This window comes from Terrapene carolina, unplaced genomic scaffold, assembly GCF_002925995.2.
Source record: "Terrapene carolina triunguis isolate 2854851 unplaced genomic scaffold, T_m_triunguis-2.0 Scaffold790, whole genome shotgun sequence".
Classification (NCBI taxonomy): Eukaryota; Metazoa; Chordata; order Testudines; family Emydidae; genus Terrapene; species Terrapene triunguis.
Genome location: NW_020665141.1, coordinates 1802055 through 1815129, shown reverse-complemented (window position 1 = coordinate 1815129; position 13075 = coordinate 1802055). Strand labels below are relative to the sequence as shown.

Below are 13075 nucleotides of genomic sequence, written 5' to 3'. Positions count from 1 at the left end.
CTCTCCCGCCGACTTACCTTGCTCTTCGTCGACAGGAAAGCGCTCTCCCGCCGACTTACCTTGCTCTTCGTCGACAGGAAAGCGCTCTCCCATCGACTTAGCGGGTCTTCACTGGACCCGCTAAATTGATACCACTGCATCGATCGCAGCAATGCCAAGTTAGGTGTAAGTGTAGACAAGCCCTCGCTTATTTAGAGTATAAGCTCTAGGGGGCAGGGACTTTCTTTTCCTATGTGACTGTACTATGTGGCCTCGCACAATGTGGCCCTGATCTTGGAGGGGGCCCCTAGGCACTACAGAAATACTAATTTCAAAAAGGAAAAGAATGCTACCTAAATGCAATAAGCTAAAGATGATAATGCTGTAGGAACCTTTTTGGCTTTTTGCCTTTTTAAAAATTTTAATGTGCAGCCTTAACTTTGCATTAATGTAGACCACTTTTGTGGGACTCTGGAAACTAAATGCATTCCTCATCTCCTTCTGGCTGTCATTGTAAACTCTGGAATACTCCTTCCCTGATGTAAAAATGTGCAGTGTTGTGATTTGTATGGAGATATGTAAAGAACATTATCATCAAATTGGAATGCCTCATAGGCAAATGTTACACGGTTAGCCCTCCCTAGCACCTTCTGTTCCACACTGGAATACTACTAAATTATAGAACAGCTCCACTTTTAATTAGTAGGTTCAGGGACTGATTCACGTCCTAGAGGAGAGAGTCACTGTCTACCCCAGTTTAGATGTTACTGGACTGTTTAGAGTAATATTTTCTGGAGGAAAGGAATTGGGGCAGCAGAGTTCCCTGGTGTGGGTGGAATTCTCTTCTCCTTTTCATTCTTGTGATTTTAGGCTAGCAAGATTTTTGGACTATTTTTGTTGGCCCTAAAAGTGCAAGGCAGGGGGATGAAACAACCCGTGCCTAAAACTGTCTCATTTTAATTTTCTTTCTCTCCCCTTTCCCCTCCTGGATACATTTTTTTTAAATACTCTTGACTCCATATCTGCATAGCTGCCACAGTACCTGAGCAGCGGACCGTGACGCTGGATGTGGATGTGAATAACCGCACTGACCGCCTGGAATGGTGCAGTTGTTACTACCATGGCAATTTCTCGCTGAATGCTGCCTTCGAGATCAAATTGCATTGGATGGCAGTAACAGCAGCTGTTCTCTTTGAGATGGTAAGGGTCCTTGTGTCCTGGATGCTCTCAAACTTGCCAGGCTGATTAAATGTGTGTCCTTACCTGAGTGCGCAGGGAATTAGTGGGAAGTCAGTGAAAAGTGCTAGGACAGATGCTGTGGAGTGAAGTTTGTATCTTTTTGAAGGACAGTTTTGCTGATTATTGCTACTGCTATGCATGTGTGTTGCTGAGTTTGAGTGTCTCTTATCATTGTTATAAATCAGTGTTGTTTAGTCACTCTATCCTAGGTGTAGCATTCTCTTACTTTTTATGGGTTAACTCACCCTGTGCAGAGGGCCAGCATGAGGCCAAGGCATCATTTTAAGTCCCGCTTGAGCCACTGTGTGTAGGCTTTGACCCCGTGCAGAGAGCCAGCACAGTTTAACCCACTGTGCCTTGAATTTTAAAACGAAAAGCAGTGACAAAGTTTTAATGGAGCCCCTTGGGTAGGCAGCTTGTTGTCCCAGTTCAGCAAAGAGGCTTTTTAAAAACGCACTGACAACACCAAGGATAAAAATACAAGAAAAACTATTCTCTACATTTGCTGTTTACTTTAACTTTGTTTCTTTTTCTTATTTGGCAACTTCTGTATCAAGAGACTGGCATTCAGAAATCCCAGACTGTTTACTCCCCATTCAACCCCTTGGCATTGGTCACGTAGATCCTCTTCCAATGGAAATTTTGTTCCAGTTAAGCAGTCCTTGGCCACTCACTGTAATCAGGCTAAATCAGTTTCCTTAGAAATATCCCATTTTAAGTGCATTCATAAGAACAGCTATAATGGGTCAGGCCAGTGGTCCATCTAGCCCAATATCCTGTCCTCCAACAGTGGCCAATGCCAGATGCTTCAGAGGGAAAGAACAGAACAGGTAACCATCGAGTGAGCCATCCCCTGTCGTCCACTCCTAGCTTCTGGCAGCCATAGGCTAGGGACATCCAGAGCATGGGGTTGTATCCGTGAACATCTTGGCTAATAGCCATTGATTGACCTATCCTCCATGAACTTATCTAATTCTTTTTTGAACTCAGTTATACTTTTGGCCTTTACAACATCCCCTGGCGATGAGTTCCACAGGTTGCCTGTGCGTTTTCTGAATTTTTTGTGTGTGTGTTTGTTTTAAACCTGCTGCCTATTCATTTAATTGGGTGACCTATGGTTCTTGTGTTGTGTAAAGGAGTAAATAATACTTCCTTATTCACTTTCTCCAAACCATTCATGATTTTATATACCTCTATTATATTCCACACCCCTCCCCCCCCAAGTCATCTTTTCCAAGCTGAAAAGTCCCAGTCTTTTTAATTTCTCCTCATATGGAAGCTGTTGCATATCCTTAATCATTTTTGTTGCCCTTCTCTGTACTTTTTCCAATCCTAATAAATCTTTTTTTGAGATGGGGTGACCAGAATTGCACACAGTATTCAAGGTGTGGGCATACTGTGGATTTATATAATGGCATTATGATATTTTCTGGTTTATAATCTATCTCTTTCCTAATGGTTCCTAATATTCTGATGCTGCACATTGAGTGCATGTTTTCAGAGATCTACAATGATTCCAAGATCTTTCTTGAGTAGTAACAGCTAATTTAGAGTGCATCATTTTGTATGTATAGTTGGGATTATGTTTTCCAATGTGCATTACTTTGCATTTATCAACACTGAATTTCATCTGCCAGTTTGTTGCCCAGTTTTCCGAGATCTCTTTGTAACTCTTCACAGTCTACTTGGGATGTAACTATCTTGAGTAGTTTTGTATCGTCTGCAAATTTTCCCACCTCGCTGTTGATTGCTTTTTCCAAATCATTTAGGAATTTGTTGAACAGCACTGGTCCCAGTACAGATCCCTGGGGGACACCACTATTTACCTATCTTCATTCTGAAAACTGACCATATATTCATACCCTTTTTTGCTATCTTTAACCAGTTACTGAGCCATGAGAAGACCTTTCCTCTTCTCCCATGACTAATTAGTTTCCTTAAGAGCCTGTGGTGAGAAACCTTGTCAAAGGCTTTCTGAAAATTCAAGTACACTATATCCACTGGATCACCCTTGTCCACCTGTTTGTTGACCCCTTCAAAGAATTCTAATTGGTGAGGCATGATTTCCCTTTTCAAAAGCCATGTTGACTCTTTCCCAGCAAATCATGTTCATCTATGTGTCTGATAATTCTGTCCTTTACTGTAGTTTCAATCAGTTTGCCTGGTACTGAAGTTAGGCTTACCTGCCTGTAATTACCAGGATCACCTCTAGAGACTTTTAAAAAAATTGGTGTCACATTAGCTATCCTCCAGTCATCTGGTACAGAAGCTAATTTAAATGATAGGTTACATACGATACTTAGTAGTTCTGCAATTTCACATTTGAGTTCCTTCAGAACTCTTGGGTGAATACCATCTGGTCCTGGTGACTTATTACTGTTTGTTTAATTTATCAGTTTGTTCCAAAACCACCTCTGACATCTCAATCTGGGACAGTTCCTCAGATTTGTCACCTAAAAAGAATGGCTCAGGTTGGGGAATCTACCTCACATCCTCTGTAGTGAAGACTGATGCAAAGAATTCAGTTAGCTTCTCTGCACCGGCCTGATCTAATTGATCATTCTGGTTTATGTGGCATGCCTTAAAAAATACAATTTTGAAATCTTGTATTTGTGCTGCTTTGCGTATGAAGATGATTGCATGCTCAGTATGCAAAGCAGGCAAAGCCCCTTGGTAATTGAGCATGTCTGATTTGTTCTTGGCGAGACAAATTGCTCTTATGCACATAAGTACTCCTTTCCATGCAGCTATACATGATGTGATTCATTATTTGAATCCCTTCACAGGTTCAGGGTTGGCATCGGAAAGCTACATCCTGTGGTTTCTTGTTGGTTCCAGTCCTGGAGGGTCCGTTTGCGTTGCCCAGTTACCTATATGGAGACCCACTTCGAGCACAGTTGTTCATCCCACTCAATGTTAGCTGCTTGCTGAAGGAGGGCAGTGAGCATCTGTTTGATGGTAAGAAATATTCCCCAGCCAGCCTTGGGTACCTTCTTGTAGGGAGAACTCTCACTGGGATGTGAATCACACCTACGATATGTTCACTGGCTGGATAAGATGCCTGCCATTACATTCCCTCCCATCTACTGTTAAGGGTACAGCTCATTCAGCATGAGGGGGGAAAGATGAGGAGGGAAGCTGTACTTCAGGGCAGTTGGCACACACCACAGCATCATGTTGGTGGTGAGAGGTGCCCATCATCAGGGAGAGTTCCATGTCCTTCATTCTCCTCTGTTGCCATGACACTGAATGCTCCTATAGAAACTATATCAGGTAGTTACCCTGCTGTCATTTTGTAAAAATTATAAAAGCCCATTCTGCCAGCAGCTCCCATCCGTCTCGCTAGCCAGTCTGCATTTGTATCTTGCATTTGTTCGTTCCCTCCTCTCTGAGATTACATTAGCTAGACTTCCATGGTTAGCATCCTCTTTTTGTTGCCATGGTTACATTCTGGGTAGGAAGGTTTGCTCATGAGATTAAGTACTAGGAACGGCAATCCTTTTTTTCTTCAGCATGACCTCTCCCTTCCGAGTGACGCTATTGTGATAAGCCTCAACTGTGAGCCTTGCCCAGAGGTCAGAGCTTCATGAGTCCCAGCACAGAGAGATCCATCATACAGCTGGTGCAGAGGGATGATCTGAAAAGGATCACAGTTTACAAATTTTAAAAATTCATTTTATTGATTAAATTGTTCTCACCCCTGGTAACACTCTTCCTGGAGTCTGACTGTAAATGCAGAAAGAGCAATGAATACTCTACATGTCGTGGTACAGGTGTAGCCCCACTGGCTTTAAATAGGCTATTTTTAATGCTGTGGTGCTCAAAATGGTGGTCATGCTCTTTTTTTTTTTTTTTCTGATCCTCACTAAATAAAAATATATTCATGATTTGGGGTTAGGGACCCTCATGGAGGGCTAGTTGGTCTTAACTCCAGGCCTTCCCCCTTGCCAAAACAAAGTTCTTATTGATGCCCAAAGGTGGGCAAAGTGGAAACATAGGACAATATTTTGATAGTATCGCAAGAGCAACAAACAGTGAAACCATCCCTCTCAAATCCTATGTATTTACTGTTTTTATGTATTTACAGGGTCACAAAAGCCAAATCCAGGGTTGGTTCATGAATCAGCTGTTGGTGTTTTTAAAAAACCCTCTTAATGGAATGCAGGGAGTTCAGGGCGAGTGCTGACAGATAAAATAGGACCAAAGGAGGTGGCTTAAAGGAATAGGGGGAAGCACACAATGGAGTTGGCCTGGGGAAGCCTCTTATGGGTTGGTAAAGATTAAATGGTTTCAGTTGACCTTTGTCTGGTTCTCTTGTTTCAGGCTTTGAACCTGAAACTTACTGGGATCGCATGCATCTGCTCCAGGAGGCAATTGCACACAGGTATGTGCGGAGCAGGGTAGATGAGAGTTAAATCCATCTTTGGGTATGATGTTGGAGTGTGGTGTAAAGATCTAGTCAGATTTTGGAGCTTTAAAGTAGTACTGTTAAACTTGAAACCATGGGCTATGTGTCTCCCTGAAGTCCTCTGAAGGATACTAAGGGCTGGTCTACACCCAGCCGCTAGTTCGGCGGCTGGGGATCGAAGTTCTGGGTTCGACTTATCACGTCTGGTCTGGACGCGATAAGTCGAACCAGGAAGTGCTCGCCGTCGACTGCGGTACTCCAGCTCGGCGAGAGGAGTACCGCGGAGTCGACGGGGAGCCTGCCTGCCGCGTGTGGACCGCGTCTGAACCGCGGTAAGTTCGAACTAAGGTATGTCGACTTCAGCTACTTTATTCACGTAGCTGAAGTTGCGTACCTTACTTCGACTTGGGGGGTTAGTGTAGACCAGGCCTAAGTTAATTAGAATGTCTTCAAATGTGCACAGTTGGCAGTGGGTGGGAATGGGATGGATGCTCTCAATACGTGGGAGGAACCTTCTCGCTCATTAGCAAACCCTACTGATTGTTTTAGCAAAAAGAACAGGAGTACTTGTGGCACCTTAGAGACTAACAAATTTATTAGAGCATAAGCTTTCGTGGGCTACAACCCACTTCTTCAGGTTCTAAAGGTGTCCCATTCTCTTAGGCTAGAAGCAGGTAAATTGTCGTATCTCTGATAGGGACTATCATGTCATGTCTGTGTATAGAACTTCGGACAGTCCTGATTTGGATCTCTGAGTGATAACTTAAGTGACTGATAATAAGCAGGTAACTGGGATCTGACACTTGTAGTGAGAGGCTGGGAACAATTTGAGGAGGAATTGATGGTGTTCTTTTGAACACTGCTTAGTGAGAGAAGGGCCAATAAGGGTGGAGGAGTTCATTGGAAGGCACAAATAAGCTTCCCAGTGCCGATCCTTCCTGCCTTTGGCTGGCTGTGTAACATCCCGTTATGGATCTTCACAAAGCCTTCAGTGTGGTTCCTGGCTGGCAGTTGGTTCCACAGTGCTTAACTCAGGCTCTCTTTCTGTCATGGAGAAGGTGGCTCTTGGAATGGACCTTTTCTTGCTTCAAAATGGTGTTTTCTTCAGCCCAGAGGGGGATGTGTGTTCCCAAAGCAGTACTAGTCCTCTGACAGGACTGTCCAGCCTGACCAAACAATTCCTATAATTTGATGCACCATACCAGAAGCTTTTCTGTAGCTTTCTCCTAATTTTGTACGTGTATATATATATACACACACACACACACACACTTTTAACAGACTGCCAGATAACATCCCACATTGGGTTATTGGTTCCATGCTTCATACATTAGCTAGGAGACCAACCCCACCCCCGTGCTCAGGAAAAAACAGGATTGGAGAATCTGGGGATCCCTTCCTTCCCCCTTTGCCTCCTTCCCTTTGGGCCATGAGAAGGATGTGCATATGTGTTGGGGAAATATACCCCCTCCCCCCCCCCGACCCTTTCCCATCCCATGGATTGTAGGAGTCCCAACAGGAATAGCCTCATTCTTTCTAGTGTTTGTTTCCCCAGATTTGGATTTGTGCAAGATAAATACTCTGCCTCTGCATTCAACTTCCCATCTGAGAACAAACCCCAGTACATCCATGTCACAGGTAAGCAATGCTTGGTAGGTAATGAGAGCCCTGGGGGGATTATAGGCAAGGGAGAGCCATTCTTGCACTCCTAGTTCCAATGTTCTCCTTCAGTAGCACTGATCAGCTGGCAAATAGCTGTAGCAACTGGGACAAAGAGTCATAACAAACAGAAAGCAATGGAGAGACCAGTCATCTCCTACAATAAGTATAAAGCATTATTACTTTTGCCATTAGTAAAAAGCAGCAGGTTGAGTACCTGCTTTAAGGATCTCTGAGCCTCGTTACCTTTGCAGGTAGCAGTGAGGTAATGCTGACTGCATCTTTACCTGCTACACGAGACAATAAATGAAACTCAGTCTAGTTTTCCCTTAGAAACATTTGGGTCAGCTGACACTGCTAGGATCTAGACTTGACCACAGATTAAACTCCTGTCCATTTCCCACAGGGACGGTTTCGCTGCAGCTACCTTACTCCAAGCGGAAATTTTCCTGTGGACAGCAACGACGGCGGCGCAACTCCACCAGCTCAACCAATCAGAACATGTTTTGTGAAGAGCGCATTGGTTACAACTGGGCCTACAATACTATGCTGACCAAAACATGGAGGTCCAGTGCTACAGGGGATGAGAAGTTTGCAGATCGGTTGCTGAAAGACTTCACAGAGTTCTGCTGGAACAAAGAAGGCCGGCTCGTCCTGTTCTGGACTGGCTGTCTGGATAAGATGCATGCCAGTGCACCGTGAGATAGTGCATCTGCAGGAGAGACAATTCAAAGCTTGGGAGTGTGATGAGGAGGAAGATGCAGAGAACAGCCCGATAAGACCATTCTTAGGGTGAATTTACCTTGGAACCCAGCCTAATCTGAGCAGTATTCCTATTGATAATCAATAGAATCTGAGTAGGTTTTGGGAGAAGAGACTATGGCCCAGGGCCACTCCTATCACACCAATACTCATCACCTGAACAGAGCCATACTTCAAATAGTTGCATCCCCTACTTGCCAGAACTCAGCTAAACTGAGAGAAGGCAAGACTTTGAGACCAGGGGTTTGTCACAGGAAAGAGAGGTCACCATATATTTCTGTGATCTTTGGAAATGACCAGGTGTTGTAAGCCTGTGACATGTCAGGCAAAATCATGCCTCACATCTCTGGCATGTATGTTTGTGTGCATATGTAAGATACACTGTATTATACAATCATGGTAAGTGTTTATATGTTTTAATATATTAAATAAAAAAATGCAGAAAATCAAAAGTGTAATGTTCTACCATAATTCAGGCAGTGAGTAAAAGAGAAGGTATTGGTGAATAGAGCCCTGCGCAGATACAAAATGTGTATCCTCATCCAATCCGCGATCCGTGGATTTGCAGGGCTCTATAGGTCAATAAAGGAGTATGCAGAAGATGGAGCCTTGCCAGAGGGAAGTTGTTTCCTTAGAGCAAGCATGAAGCTTTAATGCTCATGGAAAGGTCACAGTTATTTTAAATTTCAGTTAAAGTGGGTCTCTGCCCTTTTAAGCTTTCAGGACTTGCTGTTCTGGGCTCTGGACCCAGAGATGTATGTCATGCTGCAGGAACAAGGAATCAGTTGCTGTAGGCGAGGATCCAAGTCTAGGGAGAAATCAATGACAGCTAAACATAAGATGGAATGAGGAAGATTGTGCACAGACATGAGAGAGAAAGATCATAAACATTGTTTCAACAAAAATGTGTCTAAATCACAAAAAAGTTTCTGTATCCAAGACCCATTGTGTGAGTGACTATATCTGATATCAGACAGTACGCATGTAGAAAAGACTGTCTGGCTTGAGCTACCTACCACCCTCTTCATTTAATTCATCTAAGTGTATTGTAATTACCAGTGCATGTCTGACTCCTATTAGATGAAATTTTTTTAAAAGTTATCTCCTACCATTCACGTACCTTGCTGTCACCTATTTTACTCAACTGGATTACTATGAAAAGTATCATTTTACATATACAATAACCACTTAGTGTAACTAAGCTTCTTTTTTGTTTGTTTTTTTAAAGTTGATCTCTACATTTTTCTAGGTGCAAGGAAGTATGGGGGGTGGAGGGGGAGAAGCAAATCACATTGGAATGTTTACTTAAAGGTTTTATAAACGACCCCATTTTTAAAAAAGGAGACAATCCTACCACAGGTATTTGTTGGTTTCTAACGTTCAGCAGCTATATTTATTTCTGGACGGTCCAGTCTACACTGAAATGTGGTTAGATTTTAAATCTCTCAGAAACCTAACTTTGAATGGAAATGCTGCCCCATCTCTACTAGCCCTTGCGTTGCTTTTCTTGCAGCACTGGGGGGTCTGTTGTATCCCCCACTGCGCACCCGCCCTTGCATGCTGTGGGGTGGGACGAGAGCTCTGGCCTTTGGCCCTGTAGCGTTTACAGGCGATGTACCAGGAATACATCGGTCTGAACCGAGGCGGCACTGCAGGGCAGGGCCCCAGCGCTGGTCCTGCAGTGGGTGTTTTCCCGGGGCGCAGCCCACGGGCGCCGCGTGTCCGGCTGAGGGCGCCTGGCCGGGGGCCGTGGGCGGGATGGGGCCCCGAGCTCCTCCCCGCGGCCGTTCCCGGCGCCGCTTTGCGCGGCGGTGGCTGTTGGCATCGCTGGGACTCGGAGCCCGGCCGGCGCCAAGGCAGCCGATGCCCGCCCTCGGGAGGTACCGCGGGGCTCGGGCTGGGGCGGCTCAGCCTCCCGGGGGGTTCTCTGGGGACCGCAGCGAGCTGCCCGCGGGGCGCCCTCTAGGCAGGGCCGCTAATGACCGGCTCCCCCCAGCTGGGACACGCGGGGTGCTCACGCCGGCCCGTGCCCTCGCGGGGAGAGGGGGCCGGGGGTAAGCAGGACGGGGGGGAGGGCTGAAGGAGGCAAAGCGGCAGGATTGGGGTGGGGGGGCGCAGCAGCACAGCGCATTCTGCTGGCCCCTGAAAAGCGTCTGGAAAAGAGGTTTTAAAAGTGCTGTTCCAGACCCATCCAAACACCGTGGTGGGTGGTGGGCTTCTGCCTGTGTGTCATGTAACAGCCGGAGTCCCCTCGCTTCTCCTGCTGGCATTAGCTTAACCCCTCTGCCATGCCCGGGCCTCAGTGGGCTGTGTGCTAGGCCTGTTAGCCATGTAAGAAGATGAGGCTTTTTAAATCCTACATTCATGGAGTTTTCACAGCTGCATTTGTATTTAGTGGCTATCCCTTGGGAAATCCATAAGCCTCCAGCAGAACAGTATTAGCTGTCTGACCCCACAGGTGTTGTAGGGGACTGTTCCTGGCCCACAGCATGTGGAACTTCCAACCACTGGACGTGCACCACACCACTCGTTCACAACTTTGAACATATTCAAAAACACAATTTCAGACGTGCATTCTGTTTTAATCGCTGTGGACTCATGTAGGATGACTTCTTCCTCCCACCTGTGTTTTTTTTTTAAGTGATGCCTTTATTTGCTTTTGGCTTGTATTTTAGTTTTCACCTATTGTTTGCAAGCTAGGAAATTCTTTTTAAGGTGACTTGTCCAAGGACAACTGGGATCGACAGTGTGGTTGTCTGATGATAAAGTGTTTGTCCTGATTATATTTGGAGCCAAAATGAGTTATTAAAATGAATCTGTTGAATGGATTTGCATGTCCCTCTCTCAAGGACAAGCTGCTGAGCCAATCAGCACTTAAAATTCCCGTGTGTGCTGAGGGCCTGATCCAGTGCCCCTTGGAAGTCAGTGGAGAGATTTCAGTGGGTGTTGGATTTGTTCTTGTCTGACTTGAGGTTGAAAATGAAAACTGGACTCCCAGTTCAGAACCACTGTAAGTGCAACTAGGGTTTTGTCTTCACTAGGCGTGAAAAAAAGGGGGGGGGCATTTTTAACCCATGTTAAGCTAACCTGTATTAAAATCTTGGTGAAGAGAAGGTTGTTGTAGTTTTAACTCATGTTAGCTAGTCAAGGTAAACTCAACAGTAGAATTTCCTAATCTTCAAGCAATAGATTAAAAATAAAATATAAAACTAATGCTAAGCAGCCAAATAAAGGCATCATTTAAATAAAAAGGTTGGGGGAAGAGGAGAGAGAAGACTTAAGCGTGGGCCAACAATGATTAAATGCTAGGGTTTACCTTGACCAGCTAATATGTTTTAAAACCTACAACTGCCTTGTTTTTGCTAGGATTTTAACACAGATTAGTTAACAAATTTAAAAATACAGCCTTTTCCTCATCAAGAAAAGGCGTACGGCTTTGTCTTCACTGCAGTAAAAAGTGTGTGCTTAAATCAATGTAGTTACCTCAATGTACAATCCTAGTAGAGACTAGGCTCTGAAGTTTTCACCTCTGAAGTTTTAAACCTCAGTGAAACCTGAGATCAACCCTAGCTAGCTACATCGAGGTAAAAACTACCTGTGCGTCATCTCCACTAGGATAATACAGTGAGATGGCCAACTTGATGCAAAACCACACCTTTTTTGCAGTGAAGGCAAAGCCTGAGGGTCAGCAACTGATGACTTGCCCACGTGGTCTAGTCCAGTGGTTCTCAAAGCTGGTCCGCCGCTTGTTCAGGGAAAGCCCTTGGCGGGCCGGGCCGGTTTGTTTACCTGCCGCGTCCGCAGGTTCGGCCGATCGCGGCTCCCACTGGCCGCAGTTTGCCGCTCCAGGCCAATGGGGGCTGCAGGAAGGGCGGCCAGCACATCCCTCGGCCTGCGCCACTTCCCGCAGCCCCCATTGGCCTGGAGCGGCGAACCGCGGCCAGTGGGAGCTGCGATCAGCCGAACCTGCGGCCCGCCCCGCCAAGGGCTTTCCCTGAACAAGCGGCGGACTGGCTTTGAGAACCACTGGTCTAGTCTACTTAGCTAAACTCTTTCTCTGGCTCTCAGCCAGTTGCAGTCTATCCCAGGGGTTCTCAGACTTTAGTGCACTGTGACCCCCTTCTGACAACAAAAATTACTACATGATCCCAGGAAGGGGGACCGAAGCCTGAGCCCACCCAAGCCCCACCACCCAGGGGAAGGGGCCAAAGCCAAAACCTGGGCGGTGGGGTTCGGGCTTTGGCCCTGGGCCCCAGCAAGGCTAACGCCAGCCCTGGCAACCGCATTAAAACGGGTTCGTGACACACTTTGGGGTCCCGACACACTTTGGGGTCCCAACCCACAGCTTGAGAACCACTGTTCTATCCTATCCTTCTAGAGGAGCATATATGGCTAATTCTGTAGGTACTCCTTCCAAAGTCCAGTGTGCAGAGCAGTTACCACTTGATGGCATTTACAAGAATACAAGAGACTAGTGAATCAGCTACAAGTCACTTGTCCCTGTAATTTGTTGCACTGTGGAATCTTAGATGCTCCAAGTCAGTGTTTTTCCAATGGGCAGTAAGTAACTTGATCTCACCTATCCGGACTGAGGTTTTAGTTATTCCATTCTGCTAGGTAATTAGATTTTGCACAACCTGGTCGGTGGTTATAATTATGTAGCAGACTAAGTGTTTTGGGGGAGGAGCATTTTTATAAATAATTATTTTCAAGATCCCACATATTCAGTGTATTTGCTCTCTTTAACTTTTACTGATGCTCATTTGCCCTGTATTTTAGCAAGAAAGGGCTTTTGCTCTCTAAGTTGGATGATTACAAAGTGTTCCACTGTCTTGTCATTTGGGGCAAGTCACTGCACCTCCCTGTCCCTTAGTTTTCCCACTTGCAAACCTGGAATGCATCTTGTCTTTACAGGAGGATCGAGAGGCTTAATTACTCTTTGTAATTTGAGAAACTCAGGTAGAAAGTGCTATAAAAGTGCAGCGAAGTATTTTAACGTATAGTATAAGGGAGAATTAGAAGCTAGCA

At 45.4% G+C, this 13075-nt stretch overlaps 1 protein-coding gene across 1 annotated transcript in view; it reads left to right on the top strand.

The window, feature by feature from the left end:
• Window positions 1–8487, top strand: part of DEPDC5 (DEP domain containing 5) — a 56710-nt gene extending 48223 nt beyond the window's left edge. The window contains exons 37-41 of the mRNA XM_024197977.2: window positions 1010–1179; window positions 4005–4176; window positions 5542–5602; window positions 7182–7264; window positions 7692–8487. Coding sequence (XP_024053745.1) covers window positions 1010–1179; window positions 4005–4176; window positions 5542–5602; window positions 7182–7264; window positions 7692–7987 — 782 coding nt within the window. The 3' untranslated portion in view covers window positions 7988–8487. The remainder of the gene's footprint in view (window positions 1–1009; window positions 1180–4004; window positions 4177–5541; window positions 5603–7181; window positions 7265–7691) is intronic.
• Window positions 8488–13075: the final 4588 nt, after the last annotated feature.